General features: G+C 36.9%; 1 protein-coding gene across 1 annotated transcript in view; it reads right to left on the minus strand.

The window, feature by feature from the left end:
* GALNT14 (polypeptide N-acetylgalactosaminyltransferase 14) overlaps positions 1-24,346 on the minus strand; it is a 414,445-nt gene that overhangs the window by 238,201 nt on the left and 151,898 nt on the right. The window contains exon 2 of the mRNA XM_070734310.1: positions 4,024-4,193. Within this exon, the coding sequence (XP_070590411.1) occupies positions 4,024-4,193 (170 nt within the window). The remainder of the gene's footprint in view (positions 1-4,023; positions 4,194-24,346) is intronic.

A 24,346-nucleotide genomic window follows, 5' to 3' on the forward strand; every position in this document is an offset into this window, starting at 1 on the left:
TTCAGCTAGCAAAAACACAGTTTGATGTTTGTTTGTTATTTAGTTGGCAGAATGGGATTGGAAACAATAGAAAAGCAGGGACATAAGCAATATATAAAAGGGCAGATTGTTAATAGCAACAATCTAGAGTATATCTATAAAAGAGGGGCAAGTGGGTCTGTGAGCACCACTGCCCACCACTCCTGTTGTGCACGCATGCGCTCAAGCTGGCAATCCGCTTAGGCAGCCCAATTGAAAACAGGCAATGGCCCGGTCCTGGGTTGTGGTTCACAGGTTGGGGACCTCGATGTAAAGCATTAAATCTCATTGCTATTGCTATATGTTTCTAAGAAATTTATATATGTGTCACATTGTATTTTGTGTAAACAAGTCCCATATTTCACACTGTCCATAGGAAATCCATTCAAAGGCAGCAAGTACAATCAGGTCTTCAATCCATTGAGTGAAAGGAACCACATTTTAATCTGTTCAATGCTGAAATCCCAGTCTTTTGACCTTGGTAAGAACACAGAAAATCCATTTATGCTGTCCAGTTGTCAAATTCCAAGCACTAAGTATGTAGGTCAAAATAATATATCATCTGAAAAAAATCCAGGTTTAACTCTTCTGTGCACAAAGCAGTAACAGAATAGAGATGAAAACCAAGGCTTCTCTTCCTGTACTATTAGAGAAACAATTTGATGGTTGGGAATAATATGCAACAGTACAGCGGTACCTCTACCTAAGAACGCCTCTACTTTTCTAGATAAGAACCGGGTGTTCAGGAAATAGAATATAGAGAGAGTTAGCAGAGAGATGGTGATTGGAGGGAAGGAGAAGGGGGAGAGAAAGAGAAAGAAAGTAGGAAGAGGAGATGAAAGTTGAGAGAGGGGAGAGAATAGGAGTTGAAAATAGGTGCAAAATAAGATATTGGTTTATGAAAAATTGAAAATGTATATGTATGTCATTGATATATTTTAAGGCATATGTGTATTGATATAAAAATGGAATTTGTGGAGAAAAATAAAAATAAAAACTTTTCTGCGAAAAAGATGTGTTACGAGGATCTAGGATGCATCCTGGTAATACTGGAAATTTATGCAATATAAGGTATTATGGATTCAAAGTGCTTAATCATGATTAAATTATGAATGTTTATAAAATAGTGATGGAATTTACAGAACATGACAGCACACTTGAAAGGTATTAAATTAAATTGCCCAGCTCACAGTCAATTTAACACATCTTGAACCTTTATCATAGCTTGTCTTCATCAGTGCTCCGACAAGAGAAGCATGAAGTGTTTCTTCCTTGAGAACTGCTCAAAGGTATATATCAATGGCTTGCACATCTGCATAAGAATTACTTTACACAATCTTGATGTTCTACTATTCCATTAGAATAAAAAATGGGCAATTATTTTTTTGCAGGGGGGAAAACAAGCCATGGTTCCAGAGATGAAAGATCTTTTCAAGGATAAACAATAGAAAAGACCATAAATGTGCAGACATGATTCATTTTTAACAAAATTTGAGAGGTAAACAGCAGTGATGTGCTCTGTTCAAAGGCACTGTACTTCACATATTCATTGACACCCAGAAGGAATACAGAGAGCTACTATAGTTAAGTGCCAGATTAGGCAAAACCATTCAAGATAATGACTACAGCAGACTAGCGATATTAAAGGTTTCTGAGTTTTAATGCAATAGCAGTTTAAAATAAATATGGTAGAATTTAGTAATTTCTACTGTATTGATGGAGTTCTAACTGAGCAGTTGTCTAGCATGTACTCCTAACTCTGGCTAGCTGTTGAATTTCTCCACTGTGACCATCTTGTTGGATATATCTTGATGTAACTCAGCTATCCAAAGGACAAACAGAATTTATATAAGACCTTATACATCTGCTTAATAGTATTCCAAGGATCTATACAAATATCATAAAGTAAAAAAATAGTTGAATATTCTCTAATAAAAATAATCAATGTATATACTCAATGGCTGATTTTTCCCAGCAACTGAAAAATATTTGGGTTTTTTTAAAACACCTGTGTCTTAGAAGGCAATATTGTGGAAACAAGTATCCAAATAGGCATTTTTTGTTTTACTTTCCAAAGCTACTGTATTTTTCCTGCACTTGGAGACAACTGTCACCTGCAACTCACTGACGAAAAACATATTGATGTTGTCGATCTGTCTCCTCCTAATAGTTTACTGTTATTTCATTTCCAAAGTTGAGAAAGTTTTGCTGAACAAGAAATAATCACATCACATCTTTTGTTCATTCTCCTAATGTCAAAACATAACCATGTAGAGCAATTCACAAGCCTCTGGAGATCAGGCAAAGCAGAAAGGCTATTAGATCCTTTTAAAGAAAAGTATTGTGGAAACAATTGACACAGCAGATTCAGAGGTGAAAGATATTTAAATCACTTGGAAATATGCAAAGTAGAAAATACACAGTATAGATCATGGGTGTTAAACTGGCATCCCATAGGCCAGATGCATCATGTGCAGGCCATGCCCACCCCAGCTCTGCAAAGGGGAAAATGTAGCATCTTGTGACAGCAATGTGACACCACCAGTTGACACCCATGGTATAGATCAACCATGGGGGGAAAAAATCAACATAGATATGGAAATACATATGAGGATGACATGCTGAGATCCTACCAATTTCCATTATTTGAATATTTTTTTTGTTGTTGTTGTTGGAAAAGTCATATATGTCATTTCAAGTGAAAGAAGTAAAACAAGGATGATTTGTTGCAACTTATTCTAATAAAATTTTGTTACATTCAGAAGATGTAGAGCAGAGAGCCATCCCTGAAATTGTTTTCAGGGAAGGTATGGAGGAATTGAGGCAAATAGTGTTCCCAAATTATGAAATTCTCATAGATTCTTAATAAAAATTACTGAATACCAATAATATTAATTCCAAAGAACAAAAACACTTAGAAATTATTGAGCTTAGGCAAGATATGTGACTGTTATATATCTATAATATATCCAACTATTCTGGGCAGATTACAGCACAACTGTAAATTGATATATTCAGTGAAATAGATGGAGCCATACACTATGCTGTTTTTCCAATGCTGAATAGTGAAGTGCCTTTAACTGCCTGGACTGATCCTGCAGTTCTCTAGGCCAGTGTTTCCCAACCTTGGCAACTTGAAGATATCTGGACTTCAACTCCCAGAATTCCCCAGCCAGCGTTTGCTGGCTGGGGAATTCTGGGAGTTGAAGTCCAAATATCTTCAAGTTGCCAAGGTTGGGAAACACTGCTCTAGGCAACATTCTCAGAAGTGGCTTGTGATTGCCCTTTTCCTATGGCTGGGAGAGAATGATTGGCCCAAATTCATCAGCTGACTTTATGCCTAAGACAGTACCAGAAGTCATGGTCTCCCAGTTTCTAGCCTGGTCTTTTAACAACTATATCTTCTCAATCAATTTTTACAAGTCTCATTTTATGTTCTACTAAAAATCATAACACTCTGAAATATTTGATCACACTCCTCTATTTTCTAATCATTCTTTTAAAATATTTTTATCTTATCTTATTTTTTAACTTATCTTAAAGTCTCAAGATGATATATTTTTAACCCTTTATTGTTTTTATAAATGTCAAAGCAGAGAACATACCTAATACTCCTCCTCCTTCTCTTATTTTCCCACCAATAGTCCTGTGAGTTGAGTTGAGATGACAGAGTAATTGGCCCAAGGTCACCAAGCTAGCTTGAATGGCTTCATCAAATTCCTCTATTCTCTAATCACTCTTTTAGAATATTTTTTTTATCCTGAGTTATTTTATAAATAACTCATAGCAGAGAAGCTACCTAGTACTATTACTCCTCCTATTTGCCCATCCATATCCCTGTGAGTTGAGTCGAGATGAGATGACAGAATGATTGGCCCAAGGTCGCCCAGCTAGCTTTCAATGCCCAAGGCAGGACTAGAACTCGCAGCTTTCTGGTTTCTGCCCCAGGGACTTAACTTGACCAATCAAGGCACAATATGCAACTAAGAAAATGGGATACCAAACCTGTGATGCCTAGTATCATGGATGGCACGGTCACTGGGCATCCGTTCACTCTCCCTTTGGTTAAAGGCATACAATCGATATGGGTCCTCTCCGCCTTTCCATCTCCGAACACTCAGATATTTTCTTTCTTCAAATTGATCCCAAAGATCATCCCAATCAATGTCGGAATCCTGTTTATGCATAAACATAGATTCCATAAGGAAAGTAAAAAGTTGGAACTGTATGTTTGTTGTGCTTAAATTCTAAGATACTTTATACAGAGCATACAAATATTAATTATACTCTGAAATGATATAATATGTAAAATACTGTATATCTGCTCTTTTTTAATCTTTGTATTGTAATAAAAATTATTTTTTAAAAAAGTTGGAACTGAATGGTTATGCTTTTCTTTTTAACTTAGCTTCCTTGGACTGTTTTGAACAAAGACAGGATGCCCTGTATTTTTAAACTAATATGACAATATACAAATTAAGACAGTTATGATTTTGTTCATACAGAACATCCATTTCAAAAATAATATTATGCATTTAAAAATACCTATTTTTGTTTCTTCAAATTAAAGAAAGTGCACACAGATTCATGTTGCATTGTGAAGGCCAGTCACTGTTTTGCATTCTGGCAAATGCTTGTGGCTGCAAAGCAGAATTCATTACACTGATGTCTGAGGTCAACATAACTCAGATTTAATCAGCTGAAGATCGAATGCACGTAAATCTGTTAAATCAATTCAGGGGACATTTTGTACACAGACACCAACAGGATTGGGAAAGAAATCTCGTTTTGTCACTTTTTATATGACACAGCCTAATTTCTACTTCCTAACCTAACGGCAGACCTGAATATAATTACCTTTCAATTTTTTGCATCTCCAGATTTTGTGAAGATTAGGAAACATGTCACACTAAACTATATACATTTTTGTATGTATTCTCATAATACTGTTTGTCTTTTCCAGTGTTACATTCAGACTATACAAGACAAAAACTAGAAGAAATGTATTGTATACAAAGTGAAATGTAATGTGTATAAAATAATTCACAAACCAGAGATATCCACTGGGGGCAGGGGGAAACAGCATGGTCCTTTTATGGTACAAGCACCTTTACTTTCATATATGTATTATAAAACTGTACACATGTTTGAAAGGGGAGAAGTTTGGAATATATGCATGTGACTCTGCTTTTAATGAAAGTGATGAATCCATGGATATTTCTGTTACAAATTGATAGCAAACCATTGATAGTAGAATCAAGCTAAAACACTTCAAACAGTCCCCCTTTTTTAATAGAAGGCTTCTCAGCAAAAACAGCGCCACATATATAAAAAAAACAGATGCAATTAGCAACTGATCTTTTCAATTCTAAAAAATCAAAGCCATGATACAAGTCCCCAAAACCACCGTTAAAAGAATCAAAATGTTTGCATGCTATAAAGTACAAGAGACAAATTAATTTCAAGTGATAAAAATCCACTTTCATGTGACTAACAACCACTTTGCAGAGAGAGAGAAGCACTAAAGTACAAAACCAGAGAATAAACATTAATGGTGCTTTATTTCAGACCTGTATGAAGAAGTACAAAGTATTACTTCAATTTCTACAGTATTAGGCGGTGAACTTAAATACATTTTTCACTGTCTTTAAACTCTGGATCCAATCCATCCTAAACATCCTGTCTAGAAACTTGATCCTTCTAGTATGTATTTGATTTTTCTCTTTTTTGTTGTTGTTGTTGATTGGTTTTGGGATTCAATATTATACTTTCAAATTTAATTATATTCATTTAATAATATTTTAACTTTTTTAACATTTCCCATTTTAATATTAATCATACACCCATCAAATCAATAAAAAAAGAATTATTTTTCTGTTTACTTTCTCATATTTATCATATTTACCCCAGTTTTTCAATCAAAATCATCCTTCCTTCTTTCCTCTTCTCCTCTCCCTTCCTACCTCCCTCCTCTTATCCTCTCCTCCTTTCTGTCCTTCACCATTTCCATCTCTTCCCTTTCTTTCCCCTCTCTACCTCCTTCTTCCTTCATCCTCTCTTCTTTTTTCAGTCTTTCTCCTCTCTTCTACGTCCCTCCAATCCCCTCCACTACTCTGTTCTTCCTACTGTTACTTTCAGTTATTTACCATCTACAATTTATTTCTTGATATATTACTTAAAACAAACAGATGTAATATTATAAATTACATTGACAATATTAATCATCCTCAATTCTTTCAATTTTATTTAATTTTATATTACTTCTTTTTTCCAATGTTCCTCTTCTTTCTCCTCTTCTTTATAACTTTATTATGAACAAGATGTTGCCCCAGTCTCTTCTTTTAATTTCAACCATAATTTTTCTTTTCCTTATTTTTTTATCTTTCCTTATTTTATTTTTATACAAACAATATCACTATAAGTTCTTCAATTCTCATCTCTTACTATTTTAATCACTGGTAGAGACCTTATACGTCTGTATTGACATTATGACTTTATATGCCAATATTATTTGAAATCCATTTAAAATGATCAAACACAACTAATCACATTAATACAATTCAGCCAACTAGAATGTCTCTTCAACCTTTTTCTTTTGGTCTCTCCAAAATTCTATCTCTCTGTCAAAGTTCCAGGTAGTCATTCAACCTAAATCAGAGTCCAAGACAACATATTCCTCAAAGTTCCAATTTATTGCCGGAACCATCCTGACACCTATACTGGGAAACCCAAATCTGAGCTTCTCACCCAGTTGAAAGTTTACATGCCTTGCCCCACCACTCACAAACTTGTCATGTTGCCCACTCAGGTTGTGCTAGCGTGGCAACTCCCATTCTGCTTCCACCCAGGTGGTGAACATAGGATGGCCTTGATCTTCTCAGAATAATGCTTTGTGGCTGCATCTGCTCCCTCATGAAAATCACCTCTCCCAAGTTCCCATAAACATCAGGCAGATAGTATGGCAAGCCATTGATTTATCACCAACTTCTGCACTCATAGCTTCCTTTTTCTTCCCCTTTCTGTTGGTTTCTCTTTCTTTCTTTCTTTCTTTCTTTCTTTCTGTTCTTTCTCTTTTTATATTTCCTTTCCTTTTTAATTATTTTGTTACCCTTTAAATATATTATTTGATTAAGTCTCCTCCAACCTCTTAAGGTCTTCCCACTATTATACCCTTTAATTCTTATTGATTTTTCTTTTTGCAATATGTCTATTTTTTTCTATACCACTGTAAATTTCCATGAAATCATTTCTCTGTGTTTTACTTTCTATTTTTTTGTACTTCTATGTTTTTTTCTTGGTTCTCCAACACTACATTTTCTACATCCAACATCACTTCCAGTTTCTCATCACATTTTATCAGTTTTAAAATTTTGCATATAGTTTTTGATATCTCCATCAATTCTTACTGTCTTTAAGGTTTCACTATTATAACCTTTTTGATTCAAACTTAATGTCCATATTGTCTCTTTAAACTGTCTGGTTTGGTTCTGCAATCCAACAAGACCATCACAGACTTCAGAGGATAATCAGAACTGCAGAAAAAACAATTGCTGCCAACCCGCCTTCTATTGAGGACCTGTATACTGCACAAGTCAAAAAGAGGGTGGTGAAAATATTTACTGACCCCTCACATCCTGGACACAAACTGTTTCAACTCCTACCCTCAAAACACCACTACAGAGCACTGCACAACAAGACAACTAGACACAAGAACAGTTTTTTCCCGAACGCCATCACTCTACTAAACAAATAATTCCCTCAACACTGTCAGACATTTTCTAAATCTGCACTTCTATTTCTACTAGTTTTTTCTCATCATTCCTATCATCCTTGTCCTCCCACTTAGGACTGTATGACTGTAACTTGTAACTTGACTATGACTTATAACTGTAACTTGTTTCTTGTATCCTAAGATTTTTATTAATATTGCACCAAGACAAATTCTTTGTGTGTCCAATCACACTTGGCCAATAAAATTCTATTCTATTCTATTAAATTTTCATTTGCTAGTATCCAAATGTCCAGTTTTATTCTGTTTCTTTCCAAGTTGAAGCTTTGTTATCTTCCACTAATGTTAAAGTCAAATTCAAATTCTATAGTTCAAAACAATCATTCTCTGAAGATTTTCAGAGTTTCCAAAATATTTTTCTGCAAGCAACGTCAATCCACAGCTACACATCATTTTTCCTTTTTTTTTTCTTTTTCCTCATTTGTCTTCCACCAAATTATTATAATGTTCTCTTTCCACCAGCAGAGGGCATCTTCAAATTCCTCATAGACATAGATCAGCTTTCTGTCAGAACTTCTCAAAATACTTTAAGTCCAGATATAAAATGTTTTCTTCTTACTCTTATTTCTCTTTTTTTATTATTCTCTTCACCTTGTTTACTCCTGCACAGTACTTAGATAAAAGCAATCTTCACACTTCGGCAATCCACATTTTCTTCTTCCTGCTTCTTTCTGCCACCCTGACTTTGTAGCAGCTTTCAATGGCTGGTTTCTTCAGCTGCCAATTTCTGAGGCTCCAGTCAACTCTACAGGAAAACTTACCTTTTCCCTGTTTGTATCGGCTCATGTCTGTTTGTCCACTGTTCCTTCAGAACAGTTTAGGTCAATAAAGACCCCAAATCACTTGGGATTCAACATTTCTTCAGCAGCAACAAAGAATCCATTGTGTTGCCATGGCATTGGCCATGTCTCTTCTCTCTGTTGTTGATTCTTGAGTTTGCCTGATTTTTACATATTATCTATAAAATACTACTACTGAGATTCAGAATTTAGATAGGAAAGTACAGAAAAAAAACTTCTAATAAAGCATGCTAAAGAACATCTCTTAGCTGCACTTTTTCCTAAGTGTCTCAGCCAGGGGTTTCAAACTCAATGTCCATGGACCAGAACCGACCTACGATGTAGTCAGATCCAGCCTGTAGGGCTGTGCTGGTCTACCCAATGCAAAGAGGAAAGATCAGGGCAGCCTAGCTTCGGCCGGGTCTACCCAGTATGAAGAGGAAACATGACAACAGTTTGGGGAGCTAACATGTCAAGTTAGCCATGCAAAGGCAGTTGGCCGCACACACATAGTTGCCCACGCCTGCCCGTCCTGCCCCTAAGATCATACAAATCTAATAAATAATAATAATAATCAACCACAGCCCTGATATGGCCCTCGATTAAATTGAGTTTACACCTATAGTCTAAGCCATAGGCACAATGCTCACTTTGTTCTTATTATACCATGCCATATTTATCCACTGAACAAATGGGTCTTTTGCTTAGAATCAAGTGAAAACAATGTTTTCCCCAGTGTTTTAATGAAGCACATGCATTACGTCCCAACTACAATCATATCGTTATAGAAACACAATATTGTTTCTGCTATGGACAGATTCAAAACCTGTAGAATTATTTTGACACTTCAGAAAGTCACCTTACTAATAATTGATCTTTCATTTATTATTAGTGCCATATGAAAGAACCTTTTGCCTTCTGATGATATCAAGCACTTTTATTTCATAATTGACTTTATACATAGCACATTTTATGTAATAAAGGAAGGGAGTGAGAAAGTGATGGCGCCAATAAATAAATGATGCATGTCCCAATGATTCATCTGCATTCGTGGAGCTGATTTAAATAGTGTAAAATATTATTTAGTAATGGCCAGATCACACTGCAGCTTTTTAAAATAAACTTTCCTTTGCAAACAACACAAGTGCAGAGTTAGATATTGAAACATATGTGTGATTACCCTTATCTCCATGCTTGCAGATTGTATTTAATTATTTTTCAGATGAATTTTTATTACATCCTACCAAAGCCACGCTGATTATCAATCTGTGATCCACTTAACAGCCTCTTCTTTAGAAGCCTCACTGAAATAATTAGAACTCATAGAAACCATCCATTGAGTCACCAAGAGTTGAAGTGACTGAATCCCTATGCAATGACTCCCAGTAACCCAACATTATTAAACAAAAATAGAAGCAGATATGATCTTAAAAACTTCAGGATCAATCTCCATTTAATCATGAAGCTCTCCCTAGCTAACTTTCTGTGGATATTTCTCCGCTAACTGACCTCACAGAATTGCTGTAAAAATTAGTTTACCAAAAAAAAAACCCACTAGTCAAGACAGGAGTATTTACACCATCCCGTACAAATGGTTGGCCCTTTATTTCCAGGTTGGATCTCCCTCTGTTGTGGTTAGCTCTGGCCCAGCTCTTGCCCCAAGGACTGTGGATGTGGGGGAGACATCCACATGCTGCAGGCCTGTTTTGCTCCCAGTGGAATCTGACGATGAAGGCTCCTCTGACCAAGAAGACATGAGTGACAGGGAGGAGGAGAGTGTGGCAGACAGCTCAGAAGGAGATCAATTATCTAGCTCCTCCTTGGATTCAGAACAAGAGTTAATAATACAGCCACGCATGCGGAGAGCGATGCATAGACAACAGCAACTGAGAGATTATTATCAAAGAAAATGAGGCCACCTGTGTTTGGGTGGGGCTGTGGTAATTAGTGAGGCTGCTATAAATAGCAGCCTGTGGGTTTGGCCATTGAGGAGGATTATCTGATCGTTGTGTTTCGTGACTGCTTTGCTGCGTTTGACCTTTTGTGTGCTGATTTTTCCCCGCTTTGAAACTAAACCAGGGCAAAGTGTGTTTCACTTTGTGAAAGAAGAAGGACTGTGAATTGCCTCACAGCTGCAAGCTAAGTATCACAGAACTGATAAGGGACTTGTACAGTTTGTTTGGAGACGAGTGCTCTTTGCTATACAAAAAGAGGGCTTAGTTTAAGTGAATTTTCATTATAAATAACATTGTTTTGAATTTTCAACCGTGTGTGTGTCTGAAATTTGTACCTGTGAATTTTCGGGAGGAGTCTACCAGAGAGCCCGACAGAACACCCTCTGATGAACCTATTGTTTCCTGTCATACCCTCAGATGCTATGGATAACAGGCAGACCCCTTCTTCCTTGTGACATCCCCTCAAGTACTAGAAGATTGCTATCAGGTCTCTCTTCATTATGCTAAACAAATTGGCAGCCTCGCTGGGCAGGGAGGGAAACTGGTGCAGCTCAATTTGCACAAGCAACAGGCTGGCACACATGCATATGCGTGTGCAACTCAACTGACTCAAGTACAAGTGTGATGGCTTGCAGCTTGTGCAAGCTGAGCTGTGTGCATGTATGTACATTAGCCTGCCACTCATGTGGCCCATTCCCAAATAGTTGGGAATCCCTACTCTAGGATTTCTATCTATGGACTTTTCTACTCTCCCTCTCTGATTTTGTAGAAGTCAAAAGATTGACTTTGTTCAGTTACCTGTGCCTACATTATGGTGAGTTCTACTATAACATGGTCACTCTCTCCCAAAGTTCCCATAACTTTCACTTCCTCAACCATGTTATCGTTATTAGTTAGAATTAAGTTCAATATAGTTAACCCTCTACTGCCTTCCTCCATTCTTTTGGAAAATAAAATTATTAGCTAGGTTTATCATGAACCTGTTCGATCTCTCACTCACTGTAGTCTTTGTTCCCTAGTTGAGTTCAAAGTAGTTTATTTATTTATTTATTTATTTATTAGATTTGTATGCCGCCCCTCTCCGAAGATTCGGGGTGGCTAACAACAATAAGAAAGACAATGTAAACAAATCTAATATTAAAATAATCTAAAAAAACCCAATTTAAAGAACCAATCATACATACAAGCATGTATAAATTCTATAAGCCTAGGGGGAAGGAAAATTTTCAATTCCCCCATGCCTAAGTCCCCCATTACTATACGGGTATGTTTCCTGTACACTTCAGGTAACTAATTTGCAAAAGGTTCATCTATTTCTTGTGCTTGCTTGTGTAGTCTATTGCATGGGTGACAAACTCGACTTCATTGAAAGCCATATCAGCATTGTGTTTGACCAGGGTGGGTGGGTGTGCATGACCAAGGTGGGCACGGCCAGCTTGATGTCCCTCATATTAGGGTCACCTGTGGCAGCTCAAGCACTCTACCAGCAAAAAGGGGCTCCAAGCTCTATTTTTTGGCTGTGATGGCCTACTGCAACCCTCTGTTGCCCTTGGCCCTCCTGAGCTCTGTTTTTGCTGGCAGAGGCACAGTGGGTTGGTCCTTCACTGTTTCCAGGGCAGTGCTGAAGGCCTAATCTAAGCATCCCGTGGGCACAAATCTGGCCCCCGGGCCTTCGGTATGACACTCCTGGTCTATTATACACATATCATTTGCCCCTAATATTCACCCAACGCCTTTCAAGAAGGTTTTCATCCTTGCTATCATCTTTCTCTGTACAGAAATGTATTCCAATCATGGATTCCATCCCAGAAAGTTTCAGTAATAGCAACTATATATATATAGCTGTGACGTTCCTTCAATATACCAGGGTGATCCGACACAAAAAAACATATAACCCCTCCCTGGTACAAAGCTGAAGGGATCAGATCTGGTGGCCTAGATGTTAATTCTCTGTCTTACAAGGCAGAAGCCCCAGGATCAAATCCCAGTAAGGGTATGGCTAGCTGATGAGGCTAGAACAAGGCTGAAATAGCGCTATCCTGGTCTCCCTTAATTTTAAAAATTCAGCAAAAATGTGATATATATATATAATCTTTATTAAGTTTCTACATATAAAAACAATTTAAACAAACAGAACTTACGAAGAAAAAAAAGAAAGAAAAATGAAAAAAATGGATAGACAAATCAACTTATAAACTTAAACAACGTTCTAAAGCATTCAGTTTCAGTGGTGTTCAATATATGCACCTAGATAGTTATTTGTTTATCATCAATTAAAATTTTCTTTCACTGCATACATATATTTATTTGACATAAATTGTCAACCATATTGTTGACTATCACTATCAAGCGACAATATAGTACCTGCACTCGTATACTAGGACTTCAAGTCTACCCGGTTTGTTCCCTCTACTTTGAGCATTGGTTTGCAGGCATTTGTATTCTTTGTGACAGATCCTGAATTTGCTTGCTAGGTTTCCAGTGTTATGTGAGCCTTTGTATTTAAAAAGAAATATGTTCCCTCTAGATAACTCAGAATGATATGGGGCTGGGAGCTTAAAATTATGCAGAGACAAATCAGCAGACAGGTGGAATATTGGAAAAATGCTTTATCTCCTTGATTACCCCAGAAATATGTTGCAAAGGAGAAGGAACTCAATCTCCCAAACATCAGCCCACATGTATTAGTAATCATTCAGCAATACATATTATTATCCATATTTTATCACCCCCATCATTCTCCAGATGCTAATCTGGAGGTCACTGCTAAGTTTATTTCTCTCGACAGTTATATGCTGCAGAGCTGCCTGAAAATAAGTGACTGATTCAAAGTCACCCCATGAATTCCATGGTTAAGTAGGGTCTTGAAACAGAAACTCCCCAATCCATGCCTAGTGGTTTATCTTCTATGTTACATTGAGTCTGTTTATGCATTACAGAAGTTTTCAAAGAGAAGAATGGAATGGAATGGAATGGAATAGAATAGAATAAAATAGAATTTTATTGGCCAAGTGTGATTGGATACACACAGAATTTGTCTTGGTGCATATGCTCTCAGTGTACATAAAATAAAAATATACATTTGTCAAGAGTCCTGTGGTACAACACTTAATGATTGTCATAGGGGTCAAATAAGCAATGGAGAAACAATCGATATGAATTAAAATCTTAGGATACAAGCAACAAGTTACAGTCATACAGTCCTGAGTGGGGGGAGCATAGCCTAGTTCCATTTATAGTCTCATGTCCGACTTTACTTTATCCTGTATGATTAACAATGAGTGGCTACCAATTGTTCCTCCTAAAAGGAAAAGTAACTTACTGCATTTGGATGCTAGACTGAGGAAGAAACAAAATGCTATTATTTTATTCCAAAGGAAAGTCATCCTATTCCACATGTATTCATTGCATCATAGTAATTCACACCTCACTAATAAAAAATAAATAAAATGCCCATCAGGTCTAGAAAGCAATATTTCTTATTTATATGTAGTTACAGTTAACAGTAGGCATGCCTGAGTTTTCAATTGGGAAGTGGCTTGCTAACTTCATATTTGTCCAGATTTTATATCTCAACTTTATTACCAGTAATTTTGCAAAAGGCAGAAAAGCTATTAGTTGTTTTCATGTCCTAGGGCAAGTTTGTTATAGAAGGGATCATTTTTTGACTCATAGATTGCACACATTTGACAGTGGGAATAAATATGAACTGTCACTACATCATCTTCATTCTTATATCTTCCTAACAACCTCTACTGTAGTCACAGATGAGAATAATCAAAATTTGATATTAACTTGAACTAATGATTCTAAATTGACCCACTGTCTGGATTCATCGCATCACATTGTCTTTGGAGATTCTCAGCCATCCAAGTCATAGTTGTCCAAAAGATGCTTTTTTCAAGAGGCAACTGGATTTTGTTGCTTTTCTTTGAAGACATTTAGTTTCTCATGCAAGAAACCTCTTCAGTTCTCACTGGATGTTGGGGAATGGAAAGATTTATACTCCTTGCAGACAGCTGGTCATTTGAATTCTTTTAGAGAGTTGTTGAAGCCACCTGGAGGTCTATCTGTGTCATCAGAATGCAAAAGACCAGCTGTCTGCAAGCAGCATAAATTTTCCCTTCCCCAACATCCAGTCAGAACTGAAGAAGCTTCTTAGATGAGAAGCTAAATGTCTTCAAAGAAGAACAAAGAGGTACAGTTGCCTCTTGAAAAAACACCTTTGGGTGCTTTAATAATATTGTTAAAAACTATTCATTTTTAGGCCATTTCATTGTATTGGGATACTTATTGTAGGAAATGACCAGGCTGAGCCCAAGGAAGGGGTCAAACATGTCATAATCCCAAGTTCTTGCACACCTGCAAGAGACCTAAGAACAGCCCACCTTGAATGATTCTCTTATCTCCCACTCATTTCTCTTAACAGCCAGTTGGTCAGATTCTTGCAGAGAATTTAACCTTGCAATAAACCTTTATACTCATCTGACTGCCTGATTTGCTCAGCATTTGACATTAATCTGACCAACTGGCCATTAAGAGAAATGAGCGGGAGATAAGAGAGGTATTCAAGGTGGGCTGGACTTAGATCTCTTTTGGGTGTACAGGGACTCATGACTTATGACATGTTTGATCCTCCCTCAGGATGAGAATGGTCATTTCCTTCATTTATAAACAGAAGGATTACATACAACCAATCTGCTAGCCTTTGGTAATATTGTGTAAATAATAGTGTTGGGCAAACCGAACTCACACAATTCAGGTCCGTACCAAATTTTGCGGTGTTTGGCATGCCGAACCCGAACCTGAATTTTTTAAAAGTGCCACTGCCCGGCTGTCATCTGCTGAGAAGAGGAGGAGGAGCTGGGCACCAGTGGCAGCGAAGGAAGGCGAACACTGGGGGAGCTGTCAGCCGGTCAGGAGGCTGGGAGAGAGGCACAAAAGGAGCTAGGGAATCCCACGAAGGGATTCCGGGGGCAGAGCTTTGACATCACATATACTGGCAGGTTGCTAAGCACGCCAAGGTGATCGCTTCCTGGATTCTGGGGGAAGCACTAGAATAATGGAGGGAGGATGGAATCCCATCGTTTTTTATTTTTACGGATTTTTAATTTTTCTTTATTTTTATTTTTACGAAAAAGGATGCTGCAGCGGCGCCGCAAGCAAAGGGAGGTCCTTTCATGTAAAAATAAAAATAAAAATTTACATGAAAGCAACTACCTTTGCTTGCAGTGCCGCTGCGGCATCCTTTTTTGTAAAAATAAAAATAAATAAAAATTAAAAATCCATTAAAAAAAAAACGATGAGATTCCAGGGGCAGAGCTTTGATGCCATGGAGCATTCGGAGTTTGGGTTCAGGTTCAGCCAAACTTTGCGTGAAGTTCGTCCGAACTCGCCAAACACCGTTGGGTTCGCCCATCACTAGTAAATAACAGAGTGGATTCTTGTTTTAACACATCTTGTAAAACACAATTTATCAGTAAAGTAGAAAATCAAGAGGAGCTGCATCAAGTGAATCCTGAAAATGCTTGGTTCATAAAATTTATGAAACCTGTAGACAGACATTAGATGCCGTATTTTTTTTCAAGCAACCGTCAGAACAAAACTAAAACATTTATTTTAAAGTGGCCACAATCCTGCCAAAGGTAAACACATTACACTTCCATTTATTTTTATAACAAAGTTAAATGTGGCTTAATTCCCATTAATCAATTCAGTTTTCAAATGCTTAACTTGGAATGAATTGTAACTAATGTTTTACCATGCATTGTAACTGTCTTGTTAATGTTGCTATTTGCACTGTATTGCTTTGGGAAGACCAGTGTTTGCTACAAAAATTGAATATAAACTTTACAAGCAAAAATAAATAAAAGCGTAACTATTTAGAAAAGCAAATACCTCTAGCTAGTATGCCAAAAGAAAGATCAAAATTCAAACAAAGATTTAAACTAACACACCAATCGTATACAGGCTTGATGAATTAGTCAACCTTTTTGAAGGGCAAAATATAATGGTAATTCAATACTTATTGCTGTCTGTACTCCAATATATGCGTTCTCACACTTGTGTTCCAAGGAAACAAAGTAAGAAAAAATAATAATTTATTTAATGTATGTATTAAGGTTATATCTTGCATCTCTTGATTTCAAAGGGGCGTACGCGCCCTTTTCCAGGTTTTTTTTCTTGCAATCACATCTCTATGTGATAAGTTTTTACAAAACCACTCTTGAACTTAGGTTTTTATGTTCCTTGTCTAATGCCTTAACCACTAAACCACATATGACATTCCTAAATGTAGATTTCAATTTATTTGTCTCTCTCAAATAACTTACAGGTTAATCTTCACAGAATAATTTGGTGGAATAGAAGAGCTAACTAAATACAGGAGTTTGTATTTGATGACTTTCAGATAACCCAGCAAATTGCTATGATTGGCTTGAACTCATAATTGTCATTCAAACCAACACACAGCTTAACTGTTCCTTGACTACTGATATCAGAAAAGGTACAATTATATATTGAAGCGAGTAATCCTTTCTCTCCATCTAGGATAGCAGATCAGTTATGGATTACTGGATAAGATCTTCATTATAACATTTCCACCGTGTATTATGTCTTCTTTCACTCAAGTTGAATTCTGCCTGGGGACTTATTTAACTGCTGTGCAAAAATCCAAATATAATTTAAGATAATCTATCTCATGTTAAATTCTATATTAGCATGCATCAGAGAAGGATCAAGCCAATATTCTATTTCCCTTTTTATTTGTCTTCTACAAAGTTCTTATCTCAATGTATTCATTTTCTCTCATGTATTTCCAATATATATTTTTCATAGAAACCAGACCATTTTTTTCAATGCTGCAGTTTAACAGGCAGAATTAATTATGTAAAGAAGTGAATTAATAAGGAATTTGGGGAATCAGGAGCAGCCTCAATAAGGGAAAAGGAAAATCTTTACCATTCTAAAACAACAATTTGTTTCACCAGCTGTCAGAATTAAAATAAAAATACACTTTGCAATAACTCATTTATGTACAGTGAAATTAAACAGATATTTTGCTACTCAAAATTAATCATTTTGAACAGCAATATTATATATCTGTTCAAAACACAAAACTAAATTTTGCATTAAAGAATGTGATATGTTCACACAGCCAAATATAATACTTCTCATTTTGTTCAAATGGGAAAATTCACAATATCAATAGACTATAACACAACTTTAAGCAAAGATCTTAATGTAACTACGAGAGTTCTAGTTTATTCCACATTCAAGCCTACATAAACAAAAAACAATTTTACTTTCCTAAGACTGAGTGTTATTCTTTCCTAAATGGTTTGTCCATTTCTTCCTCTAGGTTATCTTTTTTATTAACTTAAAAGGTTATGCCTTTTAAAACTTATATCTCATAAACCTTTAAGGATGTTCATGTACTTGTACAATTGTACACATAAGGAATTACATCTCACTAATAATTCAGAAATGAAACATAAGCAGTTTAACCTTTTACAAGCTGGATACTGTACAATTGTGGAGATTCAACAGTATTCCAAAATGAAATTTTTAGCCAAAACAATAAAGCTGAAGATATCTAATGTATTTATTAATCACATTTATATCTTCCCAAAAATATAAATTGACTCTCAGAGGTGCACAAAATGGAACAAACAATGCAGGGTAATAAAATAAGAAAAAGTTTACAACCATAAAGGGATGGAAGGAGAAATACACTTGTAGACTTGCAAGATTCTGTTAATATAATCTTACAATAAAGAAGTAATAGCAGCCAGATGCAAACTCCAGAGGATAGCTCTTGCTCAAAAGACAGAGAGACACCTGGAAAACCACTGGACTATTCCCTGCCAATACAATGCAAGAGAAGAAGTAAGTGTCAGTCCGAAGCCGTTTTATTTGGGAGCTTAGGCCTACCACACTTCATACGATTTCATTATGCATTTTCTCCTGTGGGAAAATGGAAACTGAGATTGAACGAGGTTCTCAGTATGAAGCTATAACAAATTCCTTCTAGAAAGCCAAGGTCACCCTTTGCCTCTGCACAGAAAGAGATGGGTGGACTTTGCCAGCATAGCAATAGAAGATTGGACAACACGATGGATTTGTGGACGTGGGGGCAAGAGCATAGTGGTTAGAGTGCAGCACTGCAGGCTACTTCAGCTAACTGCTAGCTGTTCAACAGTTCAAATCTCAGCACCGACTCAAGGTTGACTCAGCCTTCCATCCTTCCGAGTAAAATGATGACCTAGATTGTAGATCAGCAATATGCTGATTCTGTAAACAGCTTATAGAGGGCTGTAAAAGCACTGTGAAGTGGTATGTAAGTCTAAATCAGTGATTCCCAACCTTTTTTTGGCCATGCCCCACCTTAGCATCCCTAAAATGCTGATTCCCCCTCCCCCTGTAACATATAATTATTATTATTCAAAAAGTGAACTCCTACTGACTTGGAGGAAACCTAAAAAGCCATTAACTTGATTTAAACAAGGTTACAATTGCCCCCATTAAAAATCAAATTGGCCCCCTGTAGGGCATGGGTCCCACATTGGGAACCACTGGTGTAAATGTTATTGCTATTGCTATTAAGTTTTCAACTGGGTGGTGAAATCCAGAGGACTTCAGAGTCAGGTTTCACCCAGATGTGCCAATATTAATAAATTGGAACTTTGAGGAATACTTTGCCTTGGATTTTGGATGCTAATTTTGGATGCTATTTGGAACCCTGACAGTAAGAGCTCTTCTTATCACCCTATAAATTAGGTCTGAACATAAACTTACACCCTTGCTCCATCAAATTCAGTTTTCATTATCCTCTACCTATATTTTCATATCCTTTGAAGCAATTAGGCATCGTTGAATATTCAGTTTAGAGATCCCATCCACTTAAAGCTAACAGCAATAATGTTCCCAAACAAGGAGACAAATGAAAACACAATGGAGCTATCACTCATTGCTAAGCCTTGGAAGACAAGGTTTGGGTTTCATATTAATTCAATGTCTTCACTTAAAAAATAATAATGTTAATCTTACAAGCATTCTGCTTGGACAGTACCTGCTGATAAATTTTCCCTCCTGTATGTATATCAGGGAACCCGAGTGAGGTCATCTCAGGTCGTACCAGTATTGAGCATAGCTTTAACAAGCTTTGTGCAAACATTCATAAACAGAATGTAAGAACTATATCCTTCTTCAAACTAACATGTCTTTCAGATAAACGTATGCTTCACTGCATGCATCTATTCCCAGATGTTGTCAGCAGATACAACACATGTCAGGCTCATATTACATCTCTCAGATTGGTAGTAAAATCCAATACAGGCAGGGCTTTAAAACAATAAACTACAGAGCTTTGCTACCTCTTGTTATAAATAAGAAATTTATTACTATGGGAGCAACATTTCTCTGCATCCATTATTATGTGCGTGCACTTTATTTTATTTTTTTTCTCTAGAAAATCAGTTCAGCTTTATGGGGATGTATTCATGGAGGAAAATTAAGTCAGCTGGCGAAATTAAATGTGTGAATGTAGCAATCACATAAAAGTCAGCTGTAATTTCCTTGATTGTGAGATAGCATTTTGAGAAGAGAAGTGTATGAACACCACAAAAGCATTTTATGTGAATTTAATATTGATTGCAAGTTGCTGGGTACTAATCTATTCATCTGTTCATTTTGCATATGTGTCTATCAATCAGTAGTAATAGTAGAATTAGGGGTAGTAGTGAAGTTTCTAGTTGCACATATAAAATCACAGAACTGTAGATTTGGAATGAATCATAAGCATTATCTAATTCGATCCTTTGTATCGGACAAGAACACCATCCATTAGAAGTAGTGTTCGGCAAACCGAACCCACACAATTCAGGTCCGTACCGAATTTTGTGGTGTTCAGCATGCCAGACCCAAACCCAATTTTTTAAAAAATTTGTGCTTTGGTTTGGCGTTCGTGCCGACCACCGCGAAAGCTACCACCCGGCTGTCCTCTGCTGAGAAGAGGAGGAGGAGCCGGGCACCGGTGGCAGCGGAGGAAGGCGAACACCAGGGAGCTGTCGGCTGGGAGGGAGGCACAAAAGGAGCTGAGGAATCCCTCCCATGAAGAGATTCCAGGGGCGGAGATTTGATGTCACGTATACCGGCAGGTTGCTAAGGACGCCAAGGTGATCACTTTCTGGATTCCATGGAATCCAGGAAGTGATCACCTTGGCATCCTTAGCAACCTGCCGGTATACATGACGTCAAAGCTCTGCCCCAGGAATCTCTTTGTGGGAGGGATTCCCCAGCTCCTTCAAAGAGAGGTCTTTTCATGTAAATTTTTATTTTTATTTTTATGAAAAAGGACGCCGCAGCGGCACCGCAAGCAAAGGGAGGTCTTTTCACGTTAATTTTTTTTTTTTACGTGAAAAGACCTCCCTTTGCTTGCGGCACCGCTGCGGCGTCCTTTTTCATAAAAATAAAATAAAAAATCTGTTAAAATAAAAAACGATGGGATTCCGGGGGCAGAGCTTTTGTGCCATGGACTGTTCGGGCTCAGCCGAACTTTGCATGAAGTTCGTCCAAACTTGCCGAACCTGAACACCGTTGGGTTCGCCCATCACTAATTAGAAGTAACGGTCTACCCTCTCCTTATAAACCCCCGTAGATGATGAATCCACATCCACCATAGGCTAACTTTTCCACTATTAAACAGATCTTATTATTGGGAAGTTTCCCCCTAAATTTAAATGAAAATTTAGCTGGCTACATTTGATATCTATTATTTCAGGTTCCAGTTTCTACAGCAATGTGTAGAATCATATTTGTTTATTCATATTTGTTTCATATTTCATTTATCACATTTATATGGCCACCCATCTCACAAGCAAATAACTCTGAGTGGCATACAACAAAGCTAAAAACAATACATACAAACAAATAGATGTTTCCTGTAGCTTCTTTATCCTCTGAGGCAGCTGATATCTGTCAGGCAAGTAAAAGTGCTCAGGTAGCTGGTGACATTTGCAGACAGTATATGATAAAACCTTGAATAGAATTTGAATGAATTATTTTTGTAAGAGCTACTCTGCCATAGCCAACCATAACAGAACCATAACCCCTGAAGTCCCCATTCCAGAGCATTTTTAACATTGAATCAGGTACATTGTTGATTTCTGATAGTCTTGTATATAGCATATAGCCATCTGAGACATAATTGAAAACTCAATTTGCTTTATTGAAGTTGAGAATAGGCTAGTCAAGTACACTGACATAACTGAACCTTTTTCCTATCTCATCCAAAAGCTTCCTACCTTGCCCCAAATTGCTTCTAAAATCGCCCCTCCAGCCACCCAAATTGAGGTCCTTAACAAAGGCAAATGGAGTGAAGAAAGGCCAAAGGAGAAACGAGGCATTTTGAAAGGAGAGGTGAGTTTGGAAGACTTCGGAAGGGATTTGGGGTGACTTAGGAAGCTTTTGGAGGAGTGATTTTTGGGGGAATTTGGGGCAACGTAGGAAGGTTTTGAAGGGGCGATTTTAGGAGAGATTTGGGGTGGCGGTAGCCTTCGCTAGGACCTCCATTCTTCGCTTCTCCTTGCTGTCCGTCTCCACTCCGTTAGCCTTCATTTTGTCCGCCTGACGCTTTTTCTTTAAGCCTTAAAGTTTGGGTTTTCCTAATGGGTTTGCAGGCATTATTTGCTTTTACACTGATTTATCTGGGAAACAATGTTTTGTCTTACAAACTTTTCACTTTATGAACCTGTTCCGGAACCAATTAAGTTCGTAAGACAAGGTATCACTGTATTTTCTTTCTTTCTTTAGTTTTGCTTTAATATTTTTAATGCTTTTAAATAATTATTATACAATGACTTTGGGTAAAGTTTTATATTTTTACTATTTTACTGGATGGTTGTATGCTGCCCAGAGTCCAATGAAGAATGAAAACACATTGTGTAATTACCCTGTAAAGCAACCATGACATGGGTAACTATATAAATTGGACTAATAAAAACAAACACACACACACACTAGATTGAGCCTATTGCCGGAAGTAAGCTAAAACTGACAATGATAGATATAGTTCATCTGATGGAAATTTGTACTTGAAAGTTTGAATTTGAATGTTTGAATTTGGATTACAATGAAAAATACAGCAAACGAATTTTTAAAAATAACAATTTTCCTGAACAAGAAGGGAAAAAAACAAACTAAAGGTTACATCAAACTGTCAGATTAGCTATAATCTGAAAATTAATTAACAGTAAGCCTCTTCGTAATGCGTTAAACAGGACAAAATAAAGATTTAATGGTATAATATGTATTATTTTACAATAGAAGTCAACTCTGCTGAATCAGAAATTAATTTGGTGGACTGAACCCAGTTCCCCCTTTCTCTGATCTCCTTTTCCTTTTCCCTTAATTAAAAGTAAGAAGTGTTGCTTTACAGGATAAATATACAATGTGTTTTGGTTCTTCATCGGAAGAATCAAAACACATTGTCTAATGTTGCCATCTGTGTACTAACGCACATACACACACACACCCTTTCAAAATGACTCCGTTTTGACATCCGATTTTTGACATCTTCCCCCAGTGGTGAAGATGCTCAGACAGCAGCTGTTTCTTCTTTTACCAATTCACTAAGTAGCTTCCACAAAAGCACCTGTGGTTTAAACTAGAAACAAATAGGAAAAAGAACAGAAAGTCTCACACTGTGACAGCCCATTAAAAATTGGAATGTTCTCGTATCAGTGACATATCTGGGTCTGCCTGTTAAATCAAGACTTAGAAGGAAACAGGGTGGGGGGAGAGCAGGTCATTAGCAATAAAGACTGCAATTTTCTGGCAATTGTTAATGCTTTGTTTATATGGGTTTCCACGAATATGACATTTTAATGGCACAGTAATTGTGTGATTACAGTGCAACAAAGATTGCGATAGCAAGAATGGAGCAGCTTAGAGGAATGTCTGTTGGGATTCTTTAATTTTCCTAAAAAACTGAAGATAAAATTTCCATTGGGATTGTCAAACCAAGGAATACCTGGGCTCCTGAATGTCTACTTCTACACCACAATATTGTTGTCGACTTTCTTAGTTAGCCATATACGCTACAGACAGAAGTCAGATCTTTCTTTTTCTACATGTACATGGATTGTGTGTTACCACCTGATAGTTTAGGGTTTGTTCATATTATGCCTGAAAACCTGGAAGCTGGACAGCAACTAGAACTGTCAATTGTTATATTTAAGTTCAGTATTAGTCTAGAAATCAGGATAAGACAGGACCTGAAATATCGCCTATTAATTTCACACAGAAATTCATATACCTTGCAAAGCTGAATTTGTCTGAATATTATAATACAGTTCCATTAAAATAGATGCAATATTGGGTATGTTAGGAACTAGAAAACACAAAATGCAAATATTAGATTCAGCACTATCATTTTTAAAATGTATTTGTTCAGGAAATTACTTACAAAAATGCATACATTTACCATAATTGTAAGGTTTTCATGTCACTGCCCACACTAATGTCAGCACTGCATGAGTCCTTAAAAATTCTTCAAAAACAAAACAAATTTTTTTAAAAGCATTGCTCACCACAGTGTAAAGGGAAGAGTAATACTTTTTCTGGCTTCATTAGTGCATTTCTCAGTCCAGTCAGCTATCATTTACAGATCTTAATATCGTAGTGCTAGAAGGATAAATGATATATTTGAGTGTGCATTACCCATTCCATAAGCCATTAAGAGTTGTAGAAAGAAAAGATAGAAATGTTGGTGCTTTAGCTAACGTATTTTTCGGTGTATAAGACAC

The sequence above is a fragment of the Erythrolamprus reginae genome, chromosome 1 (assembly GCF_031021105.1).
Source record: "Erythrolamprus reginae isolate rEryReg1 chromosome 1, rEryReg1.hap1, whole genome shotgun sequence".
NCBI lineage: Eukaryota > Metazoa > Chordata > Lepidosauria > Squamata > Dipsadidae > Erythrolamprus > Erythrolamprus reginae.